Source organism: Macrobrachium rosenbergii, chromosome 2 (assembly GCF_040412425.1).
Source record: "Macrobrachium rosenbergii isolate ZJJX-2024 chromosome 2, ASM4041242v1, whole genome shotgun sequence".
Lineage (NCBI taxonomy): Eukaryota > Metazoa > Arthropoda > Malacostraca > Decapoda > Palaemonidae > Macrobrachium > Macrobrachium rosenbergii.
Genome location: NC_089742.1, coordinates 54,637,516 through 54,653,481, shown reverse-complemented (window position 1 = coordinate 54,653,481; position 15,966 = coordinate 54,637,516). Strand labels below are relative to the sequence as shown.

General features: G+C 36.2%; 1 protein-coding gene across 3 annotated transcripts in view; it reads right to left on the bottom strand.

The window, feature by feature from the left end:
• Positions 1-1,676: 1,676 nt before the first annotated feature.
• The window catches only part of LOC136849835 (glycoprotein-N-acetylgalactosamine 3-beta-galactosyltransferase 1-like), a 42,504-nt gene continuing 28,214 nt past the window's right edge, over positions 1,677-15,966 (bottom strand). Inside the window, exons 1-8 of one of the 3 annotated variants that reach the window (XM_067123309.1) lie at positions 8,353-9,019; positions 6,488-6,622; positions 5,190-5,321; positions 4,045-4,189; positions 3,426-3,544; positions 2,759-2,869; positions 2,193-2,291; positions 1,677-1,837 (exon numbers count right to left, since the gene is read on the bottom strand). In XM_067123309.1, the coding sequence (XP_066979410.1) occupies positions 1,818-1,837; positions 2,193-2,291; positions 2,759-2,869; positions 3,426-3,544; positions 4,045-4,189; positions 5,190-5,321; positions 6,488-6,622; positions 8,353-8,452 (861 nt within the window). In that variant the 5' untranslated portion in view covers positions 8,453-9,019 and the 3' untranslated portion in view covers positions 1,677-1,817. Of the gene's footprint in view, positions 1,838-2,142; positions 2,292-2,758; positions 2,870-3,425; positions 3,545-4,044; positions 4,190-5,189; positions 5,322-6,487; positions 6,623-8,352; positions 9,020-15,966 lie in introns of those variants that run through there. The other 2 variants (XM_067123299.1, XM_067123303.1) reach the window with 2 other exon arrangements.

Below are 15,966 nucleotides of genomic sequence, written 5' to 3'. Positions count from 1 at the left end.
TAGAAGGAAGAGAGTGGGTAGTTGGAAAGAGAAAACTCAAGTAATAACGCCTTACCAGCAAAGTACCGAAGAGGCTTAATTAGGTCCTCGTGTAACAGTTAATAACCAACCTACTTTCGCAGCTGTTAGTATGCAGAGTCCGGAGGCCCCCAACAAATCCCCTACATCCTTTTATACATTACCATGACGCTTACCTTATCTTAGGGTGCTGTTATAACCCAGCTTAATCTAATCCAACTACCTTATGAAGGACTGTTTACCTACTCGATTGCGGCATAATATTCGATATGAATTCGACGTCGCATCTGGCCATTACGAATATACACGATGAATTTGACATTAAGGAACCATACTGAAAGAGTGAAAAAGACGCAACTGCTTATGTTTTATATCAATTATAAATTCTTAATAAATATCCCTTTTCATGTCCCAAGATCTATTGTACTACTGTACATTAGTGGATCCCTTGTGTGACCAAAGCCAAGGGCAACCCTTTACTCTTCCTCTATGACAAAATATATCATTATCGTTATTTTATACAGTTGAACTTGTCCCAGTGACTGCCAAGAAGCTGTGGGCGATGAATGTGTTGAATTTTGATGTAAAAATTGTAGGTAGCAAAGACAGCTGCATTATCTTGGTTTGTTGATATTTTGACTTCCGTGTCTACTGGCTGCCAACTGCTTGACTATCTAATGTGATACGTGGAGTCGAGGGATTTTTCTTTTTAACTCTCAAATGAACTCCTTTTGCATTAGGATTCTTTCCTTTGGTCTTGCAGTGGCAATTTTAAAAAGTGCGGGTTTTTTCCCTCACTTTTATGTGCATAATTTTTAGATTTTTGCCTCTTTCCTACTATTTTTTCGTGTATTTTCATTTTTATTTATGAATTTCTATTGGAATCTTTCCAACTATTTTTGCATTTATCACATTTGAAGCTAGGTGATCCCTACTTTCATTTTCATATTCATTAATTCTTTTATATCTCTTCTGATTTTGGGTGTCTCGTATTTTACTGGTAATGTAATTTATTCAGTGTCATTGTCTGTGAGCAGGACTCTCTCCTTTCATTTTTATTATGCAGAATACGTGGAGTTTGGGAATCTTTGTAGTTTCATTTTTAAGCTTGTATGTGGCATAAAAAACTTTTTAGCAATCTCTCTGTTCATTTTTATAAAAAGCGTATCTGAAATTATATATAGGCCTACTACACTTTCATTTAATTTCATATTTTTTTACTTCAGTATTTTGAGGACATTTATTATTTCAGTATTTCGAGGACATTTATTATTTCGTGCAAAAATTTTGACGTTTAGGGATATTTTTCTTATATGTTTGTTTTTCATTCTTAAATTTACTTCTTTTTAATTTATCAACTGGAAATTACATTATAGTTTCAAATGCTGTTATAGCATTTGCAATATAATCAGGAAAGAATAATATATCAAATGTGAGTCGTTCCCATTTTTTAAACAAAAGCAACTAATACTCTGGAAAATTCAGTTCACATTCACAACTCTTCATGGCTCCGTTTTTTCTTGTTACACAACCTTCCATTTTCAGGAGCAAGTTTTACCGTTCTTTCTGAAGTTAAGCCAACTTTTTTTTTCCTTTTTATGGACACGAGAAATACATTTTAAAAAAATCTGATTGAAAAGGAAAGTAAAAGTCGAGTATATTCACAAGTTTTATGAGAACGTTTTGCCCTCTGGCGTAAACTGTTTTAATCACACGATGAAACCTTCACTTCGTATATCAGGCTTTCAAAGAGGTAGAGACTGGTTGCGTTCTTCAAGGTGTGGAACGATATGGTTGTGTCAGATAAACTGTTGATCCCCTGTAAATTGAAGATGATTAGAAATAAATTTCTTTCTAAACATTCCCCTTTGATGCTATCCCCAAAATGAATTGGTTTGTACGTGCTGTATAAATACATAAGCCTACATATTGACATGACTTGTATCTCACTTCATTTGTTCATCTTGATATTTTGCTGAGCCCTGCCTCACTCTATCGCCGCTATCCAAACTGATTAAAATTATATAAAAGATAAGTAATATGTCTCTCTCTCTCACACACACACCATTTTCCAAAAAGGATGAATTTAATGATCATCCGTAACTTAACCTTATGTGAACTTACCTTGTCATATCTGTATTTCATCATTAATGGAAACCACTTTCGCCATTTACCTTCGATATAATCTTCGGGTTTGTTGTGATAGAACCTGTGCCTCCCGAGTTCGTCTCTTGTGTCACCCAACATAATCCCAGATTCCGTCATACAATGGCCTGAAAAATTCCTTATTTTTAGTTTTCTGTAAAAGAAAACCATTGCGCCGGCTTTGTCTGTCTGCCCGCACTTTTTCTGTCCGTCCTCACATCTTAAAAACTACTGACGCTAGACAGCTGCAAATTGATGTGTTGATCATCCACCCTCCAATCATCAAGCATACCAAATTGCAGCCCTCTAGCCTCTGTAGTTTTTATTATATTTAAGGTTAAAGTCAGCCATAATCGTGTGCCTGCCAACGATATAGGAAAGGCCACCACCGGGCCGAGGTTAAAGTTTCATAGGCTGCGGCTCATATAGCATTATACCGAGGCCATTGAAAGACAGATCTATTTTCGGTAGCCTTGCTATACGCGTACGGGAAAACCGACTGCGCCGGAAGAAGCTTCGGCGCATTTTTTACTTTTTATTTTAGATCTCATTAAGTGTTTGTTAAAACTCAAGAATGATAACACTGAGCACCCACCCATCATGACATCCTCATTGGCAATAGCTCTTTCGTGACACGGATTTGTTTCAGGATATGCAACTTCGCCGAATATCTTTAGAGCAGCTCGACTCAAAACATATCCAGCGCCTGGAAGGAAATTTCTTAATAGGAATGGAAAGAAATTTAAACTTCAACAAAAAATATCTCGCTTAATCATTATTATCTACATTTAAAAAAAAAGTGTATTCAATCCTGCCAAACACACACACACACACACACACACACACACACACACACACACACACACACACACACACACGCGCAAACGCTGCCATTGCTGTGATATAATATTTCAAGGGAGTATCACCTGAAAAATCGTGGGCAAATTCGTACATCCTTAAAGACAAAATCATGCGAGGGATGTACAGTATTTTCCCATCTAAAACCTCTCAATCCCCAATTTACAATATCTTTTGTCGTTGCATTACTTTTACATTTTTCTTTCATACTACGGTTACGCTTCGAAACTCTTCTTTCTCCCGTGTTCTTTGACGCTTGTAACTCCAATCCTAGGCTTAGGTGCTACTCTTTTTTCCTTCTCAGCTCTTTATGTCTTCCTTTACCAGATCTGGGCTAGACAGAAGCACAAGGCTGCCAGTCCTATTGAAGTGTGCATCTAAATACAAAATTCACTTTGACTCACCACCCGATAAGAAACTGTAATTCGTGTTGCCATCAACATGGGCGCGCTCTCCCAGAGCAATTGGAAAGTTGGGATCGTAGGGCGTCAACACATAACGCAGGTTCTCAACAATAACATATCTGAAATAAGTGAAATTGTAATACGGTATAGGCATTTTCCTTTAGCAACATTAGAACTGCACGGATAAAACTACGTTCATTTGAAACAGTCCGTTTGATTTTTTTTATTCAAATCTTCCAATCCGACATGTTACGACAGTTGACTGAATAAAGGCAACATCGATGAAATTCATTGTAGAACCTCGTTTTCAGTAAGATGACAAGCTGTCAGTTTTTTATTCATCAGAAATTTCATAATGAGTTCGGAATAATTCTATATTATTTCGATTAGGATTCTCTCTCCTTATGCACATGTATGTATGTATGTATGTATGTATGTATGTATGTATATATATATATATATATATATATATATATATATATATATATATATATATATATATATATATGTGTACATATATATAATGAAATACAGTGTGCGTTTGTCTGAGTGTATATTACCGTTTTCATTAGAATTTAATAGGACTAATAATTCGTATATTATGAGCAGAAATACTCACGTATCAACATCAGCTTTAAAGAACCAGTCGAAGTCCTGGAGGTGGCGATCGAAGAGATGTTTGAAGGTTTCTCTAGTTTTCAGCCACAGGACTTCCTTTCCATTTTGTAAATACGTTTTTACCTGCACCGATCCCAGATCCGCATCTGTCAGGAGGGCACGTTTTAAGTGTTATTAAAGTTTTGGAGGGCTGATGGACATATGCTAGTAATATGAAATCCCAAAAAACTTGGGAATAAAAAGTTTAAACACCACTTTATGTAAGGAAAATGATCGAGAGGTAGATATGTATCATTTGGTGGCACAAAAATTAGACTAGATTATTGACATAAAGACCTTTTCTATTTCACCGCGGGGCTGCCCAGAAGGACTAGGCCATAGATTTGGGGGCTAGGGAGTTGTAAATTGGAGCGAGGCAGAATGAAAGACGTTGAACTGTTAGGTAGGAGGAAGAATGGAGGAAACAGATGAATACCAAATTGCAAAGATAGCCGAGTCTGATGGGACGCTTCTACACATGGAGCACGCTTTGACATTTACCGTCACACACGCAGCCAGATCTTGTGTTTAATATCATACGCCTGCGATTTTTTTCTTATTGTTATGAACATGATGATTCTAAGGGGGATGTAGACACTCTGGCGGTAGAAGGTAGCGTAGGTTGCATTACCCTGCATCCGTTGTAGACGGTTGTGTGGCACGACCTTAAAAAGAAGTACATTGTTTGTTTGCAAGATGTTGTTAAGCGCGAAAGACACATGTGATTCTTCCTTCTCCGCCACCCCACCTTTTTTTCAAGTAAGGAGGTACCACCTCCACTGAAGCATCCCCTCGACCCTTAGTTTGATGCTTTATGCTTTGACTTTTTTCATCCAGTCCTCTTGGGCTTTCCCAGCTTAACCGTCCAATTTCTTTGAGTAAGTCTTGCTCCCATGTTCATTTCACATTTCGGGCCAGCCCCATAACAGTCAAGAAGTGCGCCTTAGTGTTCTGGTTAAATGTTTCTAGTAATAATAATAATAATAATAATAATAATAATAATAATAATAATAATAATAATAATAATAGTCTCCCATTTCCTTATTTTGAGTCCTCCTGAAACCAAGGTCTATCGACTGAAATTGTCCTGAAGCAGCCAATTCTCACCTGCGGCATCGCTGACGATCATGAGCTTGTCACATCTCTTACCCCACGTTTTCTTGACAGCCAAGGCATTTTCTCTCTTCTCAGATGTGGCCAACACCCAACACAGGATTCGAGTACGGTTCTCTGGGTTATCTGATGAGACAAATCAGAAAATAGATTTTTAACAAAATTTGAACCTAGGGAGAGATGCAGAGGTTTTGTTTAGCTCTTCTCATTTAGGGTCACGTCATTAGGATTTTTATTGTGCACTAATAACGGTAATCTTACTCTTAATAACATTAATATAAAAATAAAGCATTAGAGTTTGATGTGGCAAAAGGTTCTGCCTCAGACAGTTCAAAATTTCTACTAATACCTGACGAAAGCCATAAATTCCAGATAACTTTATTCCAGGTAAAAGGACGGAATTCATTATTCCATTTGCTGAAGCGTTAAAAGTGGTGACAAAGGGAAGTTAGCCGACCGACATTTTCAGCCGAGCAGACAATAATGATGGTAAAATTTACAGCGAAATCCACTAACTGAGCGATATACCACTAACACTTGTGCACGTGTCAATTACCTTTTCGGGAAAGGTACACCATGATTGTGCAAACGTCGTTTTAAGTTTATGCAGAAATCATTCGCAGATGTATGAAAGTAGACGATCGCAGTTTTATATAATAAATTTGAGGGCATGACATTAAAAGATGCCGTCTTTATTTTGTGAACATGAATACAAAATCTTTGTCCATTCAACAGTTTTTTTTTCAAATAACGAAATTCTACATAGTAGTACAAACGGCAAAGCAATTAAAGCAAATAAGATTAAGAATGACTTTAAATTGGGGAATGAGCATTCCTTCCTTTTTGTTTTTCTTTTACTGCAGAGTTATTTATCAGCTACTTCTAACAGAAAGCTAATTTCTTTTCTCTCTTCACCACAATTGGATCATATTCCCTTTCTTCCATCTAACTTTCCACCCGCTCCTGACAACTGATTCATTGTGCAACTGCGAGGTTTTTTTTCATCCTGTTACACCTTCAAACCTTCTCATTATCAATTTCCCTTTCAGCGCTGAATGACCTTATAGGTCCCAGTGCTTGGTCTTAGGCCTAAATTCTACTCTATTCTTCACCACAATTAACGAAAAGTCAAAATTAATCATACAACAAAATGCAATTGGGAGCTATTAGGCCAGCGGTTTTTCAAAACTTTCTTACTTCTACTACCAAAGAAAACCCAGACAGAGGATACAACCAAAGTCATTGTAAATTTCTACCTTAACCTGAAACTTGCGCATGAGAGCCAAAGTTACCTTCGGACTGGTGTTGGCGATGGTGAAACTGGTCGAATAGGAGGTCGGTGTGCGGTGAAATTATGGTCGTGATAACTTTTCCTGTGATCACGCCAGCGAACGAGAGACTGGCCACATAACTTAATAACATCAAACCTGAAATAAGATTATATATATATATATATATATATATATATATATATATATATATATATATATATATATATATATATATATATATATATATATATATATATATATATATATATTTGATTTAAATCACGAAAAATTAAAAACGTGATGATTATACGAACAAAGTTACAGCCACGAATGAAAATTGAAACACTGAGATGGTACTTCGTGTAATTACTACATATGGATGATGAAGGGAATGACGAAAAATATTTGGCATCTCCAGCGTTTCAATTTTCCTTCATGATGTAACTGTTCGTATATACAGTATATATATGTATGTATGTATATATATATATATATATATATATATATATATATATATATATATATATATATATATATATATATAATGTATATTAATATGTACAAAGATTTGTTTCATCTTACAGCTGATTATGTGAGTCCTGGTTTGAGATATAGCACTATTTAGCAATGCCAATGAGTGTTTTGTGGAATTCCCTGGCGTTAACAGTTTCTTATCCATACTGACCAGCTAAGAAGAGGTCTACTTAGAAATCTAGTAACCAATTAAATAATTTTCTTGTAGTCTAATGAAGCCAATGAATCTTAAAAGGAGGCAGATTAATATAAATACGACGTAGGGATACGGCGACCTGTGGGAGGACGTCATTAGCCAAAGTGAGCGTCTCTGGGCTGAGTGTGTAGAGCTCGGCTCACATTTCTTGAATTTTGCATTAATGGAGAGAGGAAGGGGGTGTGCTAACTATGCCTTCAACAATCGCTAGAGGAGAGGCCTACAAGTGAGAGTATACCGAAGGAAGTCTAACAATACTGCTTTGGTTTCTCACTGCCTCTGTAACCAGCCTGTTTTGCTGAGAAAGGGAAAGTGGGATATGATGCCAATCTTAAAATCAGTGCTACCTGCAATGTGACACTGAACCTCAGACACTATCTAAGCCTCTGAAACTCGCAGGGATGTGTTGAAGGTCGGGTTTCAGCAAAATCCGGTAAAACTGTAGACAACTACCGAGCCCTTCTAATTTGGTAACCATCAGTTTGCGTCCAAAGTGGGCGCCGTGTTAAGTACAAAATTAACGGCTCCTAACCTACTCCATGGGACTGCCACCTTAATTAAAGGTGGAAGGATTCTGCTACGGGTAAACTATTCAGAGATCGAGGGAAACGAAGTAAAAGGGTGCCTTCAAGATACGTTAGACTTCCTACTGAAGACTGTAAATTAGAAATATAATTTGTGAGCACCTATAGGTCTTAATGGTTTGTCAACAAAAATCCAAAATTTTTGTAAAAAACACTTTCATCAAAATGTTAATCACAATATATGGTGCTAATGGTCAGAAATGGAATTTCATTCAATAACACGTATCATTCCTCACTACAACACTTCTTTGTAAATCTTTTCACACAGTCTAGAATTGTTACTGACATTTTCATAGACGAGAGAGAAAATATGAAATCATTTCATCGTCGCCCCTGTTATATTCTTCATTCCCGATACGCGAGACTGACGACAACCAACCTCGACAATGCTCACTGACCACAGCTGATGCAATGATATCGGACTTCGTGGACATCTGTCATTATTATGTCTTGGATTATCATCTCCATCGTAGCACTGAAGGTTTTCTTATTTTATAGTAATAACTGACAACCCAGTTCGACGTGTGTTTAATGAGGAATGGTTTGAAATAACTGTAAATTATTGTACTCACTCGACTTCACGGACTGCTGTGACGGCAGGAGCAGACGTAATCGTCTCACCGGTAACATCCTCGTGTGGTAAATTTGGTTCTGTACTGGGTTCACGTACATCTCCAACGTACCAGGAAAGTCTCGACGAAACTAAGCTGCATTGAGCAATAGGCCCCACGAGTATACTTTGGATAATACTTGGTCGCTCAAGTTCAACGAAAAGAAAACTGGGGGAATATATAAGGTTAGCGATGTCAAAGCTAATACCTCAGTCAAAAAGGAAATGAACGGGGGAGGGTTAAAAGTAAAGTGGAAATATTTTGTAATATCTACTGTAGTTTAGGAATCTCTCATTTTTCGGGGTTACTGTTGCTGAAAAGGGTAATGAACAAGAATTAAATTAAACATCTTGAAATGCTATAAAGTACAGTAAAACTACAGACGATTAAAACTGTAAACAACAAGGGAATAAAACTTTGCACCTCATGAGAATAGTGCGGTGTGCCCGCAACCGTGTTTGTGGAGTGAGCGCTTGGGAACCATGAACCAGGAAGGGAAAACTTTCTGATGCTTCACAAACGAGTGGATAAATGAAGATATCGCAGGCATGCAGTCACCGTTGTAAAGATGTTTGCTTCGTAAAACAGTTACGAAAGTACACGAGAGCGTCTATACCTGGACAAATCTGCGTTACTTTCTTAGCGCATAATACTACTTGCACAGTTCGTTTGATCTTCATGGAAAGATTTCCCTCATACTTCGTTATCTGATGCTGTATGGACTAATTTATATTGACAGGCTTTACCTAAAAACCTGTTGCTTGTAAAGGCACAAACGTAAGGAAATAGCTTGCGCGTTTTGATGAGTTCACCAAGTAAAGAAATACAGTACTTTTTACGATTCTCACACAGTCATTTAAACTATCTCCAATTTCTAAAGGTAATGACAATGTTAGGGCAGCACAATCCACTTATTTCAGTCAAATATTAACGTTTATCTGACATCACTTTTTAATACTTTTATTCAACAAGTTTTGCTTTATGTTGATTTTATGACTTGCTGTCATTTTATTTATTTATTCATTCATATGGTAAATTTCTATAACTGACTCCTTCTCATACTACTACTAGGCCTATTCTTCGACGATTATTCCCTTTCTGTGTTCTCTGTTTACGTACTACTCCAGGAATGAGCGTCCGCGCTGGCATATAGCCAGCCGTATCTATAACAGCATTTATTTTTTGGAATCTTTTTTTCGGTTTTTCCTTTGTTCAATGCAAAGGTGCACAAATACAGAATGATATTACTATTAATATAAACAATCATTTTAATAAGTTGATCGTGGCGGCCTTGCTTTGCGAAGAATGATTGGTAGTAGGCCAAATAGGATTAAATAGCCTACCAGTCCCGTATAACGATGTCTGTTTGTATGTTGGAAAATCCCAATTTTGAAATTCCCTTTAAAATGATTCACTCGCCGTTCAATTGCATTTCACGGGAAGCAAAATTACTTTTTTTTTCAAACATTAATAGAATTTCTATGTAGTTATTACCAATATCTTTTATTCCATCTCTGCTTGTTAACCCATGGCCACTCATATTTCTTTAATAGAGAGAGAGAGAGTGAGTTAACCCAAGCATACCCTCAGGCGCAAGAATTCTTTAAATCTTGCTCTGGAGGTTACTGACTTCCTTGCTTCAATAATTTCAAACGGTCCTTTTCCTCAAACGTAACTACGGCTTGTGTGATTTGTGGTATCCCTTTCCTCGTCATTGCCTAACATTTCCTATCAACTAATCTGAACTTCTGATAATGAAAGGAAAAGAAAATCGGAAGTTTTGAAAAGTAAAGGTTCAGTGATTGGGGAACTCTAGCGATTTTTCCGTCAAGGACATTCAACAAAAACACGTAATACCATCAGGAGAAATTGTCAGCTATCGAGCAAAAATAGATTGGGTGCTTCTTATTTCCAAAACTAGTTCACTAAGATGTTGTGGACAGAATGGTTAGGTCAAAACTCCACTGTTCACTCGTGACTTATCAAAAGCTGTTCCTTACAAGTAAGATTAATGAGTTTTGTGTTTTACGGAGAGAAATGAAGATTGTGGGTTAATTATATTATAAACATACACACACACACAATATATATATATATATATATATATATATATATATATATATATATATATATATATATATATATATATATATATAGATAGAAAGATAAATAGATATATGAAATTTTTATCACATCGCGATTTATATAAAATCGTGAAGCTATACAAATGTTGTTTAATATCAAATTCACGCTACTTCGGGAATATCCTCGATGGGGAATTATCACCGAGGTGGAATTCATAAGTGATAAATGGATCGGTACTGCCGGGTTTCGATCCCAGTACCGATCCATTTATCATTTATAAATTCCCCTTCGGTGATAAGTCCCCATCGGGGATATTCCCGAAGTAGCGTGAATTTGATATTAAACAACATTTGTAGCTTCATGAATGTATATATATATATATATGTGTGTGTGTGTGTGTATGTGTTTACACAAACTTTTTGGGCATAGTCTTTCTCTTTGGCAAACGCCGCCAAACATCAAATCTCAAGTGACACTTTCTACTTTAAGGCAACATTTATTGAGCCTCCCATTCTTCTTAACCTCAAGGGTGAAGTCCTGAAAAAAAGACAAAAATCGCTGTATGTTCTTCAATTGTTCACTTTTATGCCGACGAGTTTCGGCTAGCAAGCTGTTGGCCCAGCGTTCGACTCTCCGACTGGCCAATGAAGAATTAGAGGAATTGATTTCTGGTGATAGAAATTCATTTCTCTTCATAATGTGGTTCGGATTCCACAATAAGTAGGTCCCGTGCTAGGTAACCAGTTGGTTCTTAGACACGTAAAATACATCTAATCCTTCGGGCCAGCCCTAGGAGAGCTGTTAATCAGCTCAGTGGTCTGGTTAAACTAAGATATATATTTTTTTTCAGCTAAATAACAATGGAAGTACACCCTAATGCATAGCTGAGTACAGTATATAATAAGAGAAAAAAACAAAAAAGTGAAAACAACACAAATGTGAAAAATACAGGAACTATATTTGTAGTTGCTCTCAAAATATACCACCTTTATCCTTAGATGCTTGCTGAGAACTGTAAGGCTGTAAGCCTGCCGTCTGGCAGATGTGCAGGGCTTTAGATGATCTTAAGGTAGGATAATTAATTTTTATTAATAAGATAGTTTAACCAGACCACTGAGCTGACAATCAGCTCTCATAGGGCTGGCTCGAAGGATTAGGATGAAATACCAGGTCTAGGCCATAGGCGTAGAGCTGGGACCACATAGGTCATTCGCATGATGATGAATAAATGAAAATGAAGTTTAAAAGAAAAAACTGTAGGAAACTATACCCAATTTGTTTTAACACATATCAGTCATTGCACAGGGAGAGGCGAATGACAGTGCAAGACTGGCTCTAGCAAGCTTCTAAATGAGTTTAGGTAAACAATCCGCCGGCCCCCTCCCTCCCAAATGAACAAAAAGTAGGCCTAATGTGCCGTTCGCTCAGGTGCAGCGTAGCCTTTTGCGCTGGTCTTTTACGGAAGCAATGATATAACATGAAGCAGATAAAAATTGTTTTGTGGACTTATATAGCGCAATTTATTATGTTCTGGTTGAAGTAAGAGGCTGACAAACTAAACAGCCGTCGTGCAAGCGATCGAGATCCGGCAGAGGGGGAGGCAAAGCTATTTTGCTTCACTACACACCCAACTGTCGGGTGAATAACCTCATACTATTACTGTTTAGCACTCCTCTCTTACTCCTATGATGTTACCGCTTGGGACAAAGAACGAGATTAAATAACTGAAGCAAAATTGACCGTTTGTCACGAAGAGATTTTGAGGTCTACTGCTTCATAGAGTATTACAGTGGCCCTTATGAAGAAACAACACAGTCAGCTAACATGTAAAGCGATTATTAAAGAAAAATGCCATGATATCAAGAGCTGCGAGAAATGTAAAAACCCTAATTAACATAGATATTGCAGAAATTTCCACATAAAATCCAAGAATGTACCAAACATGTCATCATAAAAGCAGTACGTATCATGGTTCAGATATCTAACGAACGCAGTCTGGGGAGCAATGATGATGAACAACAATGTTCATGAAATAATTTGATCCTCTTGATAAAGCAGTTCTCCTCTCTTACCGTGAGAAAGTCAACACATATTTTGTCTAAAAATTGACGGTTTATGAAATTTGCCCATAAAGCCAAGCAATGAGGCACTTTCAGCCATTCAGCTCTTAAGACAGTGAAAAGAGGGAGTTGGAGTGGTTGGGAAGAGAGGAAGAGTGATTGGAGATAAAGCAAAAGTAAGTAAATTAGGTGCAGCTAAGGGTTCAAGGGACGCTGCATACAACCTAGACTCCGGCCGTGAGTAATGGCTAGAGTGCACTGACCTCCCCCCACCCCCTACCCCCGCCCTCTACGGTTTAAGAACCAATAATTTACTCTAACAACTAGAAATAGGAAAGTTCTAAAAATTAAATTTCTTTTATACAATTAGTCCCTCACTTGTCATGCCTCTCCATACTGGCATCAGGATCATAACATCTTATAGATAATATTTATGTCTAAATATACTGAGTCTTCGTATCATTTTCATCAGATTTTTACGATCAATGAAAGTGTTGTCAATGCTGAAATTATAAGATCTTCCAAAATGGAAATTCATAATAAAGCAAGAAAAATGAGGTAGTCTTTGAGTAAATTATTTAAAGTGAAGTGGACCTGCTTGACTGTTTTGGCAATACTAAAGTGATAAAGATTTTCTAAATATTTCAATGAATCTGATCAGTAATAAAGACAGAACTTCAACAGATCCTTCCACCATAAAACAATCATACTAATTCTCGAGGATGAGATAGTATCAGATGCCTAAAAAAAGTAAGAGGTTATCAACGACTCCAGTAATCCTATGCTCAAGCAATAGGATTGTAGTTTGAATGTTTAATAGCCTTCATTTGGAGTGTGTGGAACCCAGTTCTGGATTTTGGCGGAAATTCGTCCGAGAAACTGATGATGACGTCACACTTCAAAGATGACTGAAATGGCGGAAAATTTTCCCGCCATGTACATTCGCATGACAAGAAAGGAAAATAGCACTTGTAGAATGAAACTTTTATACCAAAATTTTGTATTTGAGTTTTTTAACCGTTTCTACATTTATGAATGTTTTACTTATAATGAATTACATTTGGAATTGGGCCGTCACTCACTGACTGCCTGGAGAGTGACGGAAAATTTGACGAGGCAGAAACTTTGTTGTCTGTGGCCGATTTCCCAGATATCCTCTTACCTCTATGAAGTAAGGCAATCGTACTTTCATATATTTAACCCATTCATTAAGAAGCCTTTATGAAACATCATTAATAATGGAATAAATTTACGTGATGTCTCAAACTTGAACAGGTATTTTATGGAATAAGATATTGAGTTTCAAGTCGTGTAGCGCTTGTGTGAATTCTAGTGAAATACCGGTTAAACTTCTCGGTTCAATTCGGTTCTGAGAAAAGTCACTCGTTAGCGATTGACAACGAAATCATATTGAGCATTTTTGCTTTTTTGTACGAACACAATATATAGTAATGGAATTTAGCATGGATGAAATGTGTACCGTATCTTTTAAGTGCAATTAGGCTCTATGCTAAAGCTAGTCTGTCTACGATGGGATGAGAGATATTCGAACAAGGCCATTAGAGCTGATGTTTTCTAGTGATTGCTGCAGCCGCGACGAAAAACTGCAGAGAAGGAGGGCGAGAGTGAGAATACGCAGTAAATTTCTTGAAAGGGGTCCTTTGAAAATAGACGTGAGTAAATTGCGGAGGTTCTGGTGTACATTAATTAATATGGCCTTGTTCGAATCTCATGATTCTCATGCCGTCGTTGTCAGACTATAGCTGCACTATAGCAAAGTCCACCGTGCTTTGCAGCTATAGTCTGTCGTTGATATGGTAAAGTTGAGGAAATCTATTTATTTCTAGGTGTTGCAAAATCTTATTTAGAATATGAAAATAATTGCATACTCGTTATGTACTGACTCGCCAGTCTAGGTTGAGTATTTGCATTAGTCTATTGGTGATTATTGATGAAATAACTTCTGCATGCTGCAATTATTCATTATTAATAATGACATTTAGCATACATGAAAGTGAAATATGAAGTATATTATATATATATATATATGTGTGTATAATATATATATATATATATATATATATATATATATATATATATATATATATATAGCTTCTGAGTACAGGTAGGCTCTATACTAAAACTAATACTAGGTCTAATCATACAGAAATTAACTTTCTTCCGTTGATAAACTTTAAAATAGTAAACAGGTATATCAAGACTCTGTTGAGAATGCACTAGTCATCACTAAGTATTTGCACGCTGACGTCCTGGCTTTACTTTGAACAGATATAATATTGTCAACCATTAGTGAATAATGTATATGTATATATATATATATATATATATATATATATATATATATATATATATATATATATATATATATATATATATATATATATAACATTAAATATGCATATATACTGTTTCTCAAACGTGTTTGCATGAGTTTTCTGATCAATTCTTGTGAATTATCAAATATATTAGATATTGTTGCTTTCAAATTTCCCTTGGAAAGATATATCAATTTTTTTTACTTTGGTATAAACTTTCAAAATGATTCTTTCGGGGAACTATGCTTGTTTTTATAGAGAATGGATAGATTACACGAACATATGTAAATTTTTACAGCAGTTTATAATTTTGCTGTAAATCTAAAATGGACATAAATACTTGGATTGTCTTCTTATCAAGTGGTAATATACTGGCTACTGTAGAGCAAGAGCCCGTGCCAGTACCAGTAATGGTAATTGTTATATACGTACACTATCAACAGCACTACCATCGCTACTAGTGAAACATAAGCTAATAATAAAACTGCCATCAGTACTACAGTATTGCCAAAACTTATACAAATGGAAAATATATAACTACTGCTGTCATTAACACTATTATGACTGCTAGTATCACTAACGCTACTATCACTGTAACTGTCATTAGTATTATCATCACTACTGCTATCACCAGTATCACTTGCACCATTACTAGTACTACTAAATACTAGTGTCATTAATATTCTCCTTCATATACATGATAAACCTGTGGACCCAGCTGTTGCGCATGTCAAAAGAAGGGTTGGGGAAAATAGCACGAGAATGTCCTGTGACGATTCACGGCAAAATTAATTTCTAATATTTGAAATAAACATTTTTTTTTATAATCCTTACTAATATCATTCAGCAGACTATGGCATCTCGTCCCCGGGAGAAGTTTCAGGAGCGTTGTTTAGTATATTTTGCTTTCCTATTGCCTTTTGAAGGGTCATAGGTAACCTAACACCTAATTAACCAAAAATAGTTAAACATACATCTCACGGTTATAAGTGTGTGTGTGTACATACGCATATATATATATATATATATATATATATATATATATATATATATATATATATATATATATATATATATACATATACTGTAAGTAT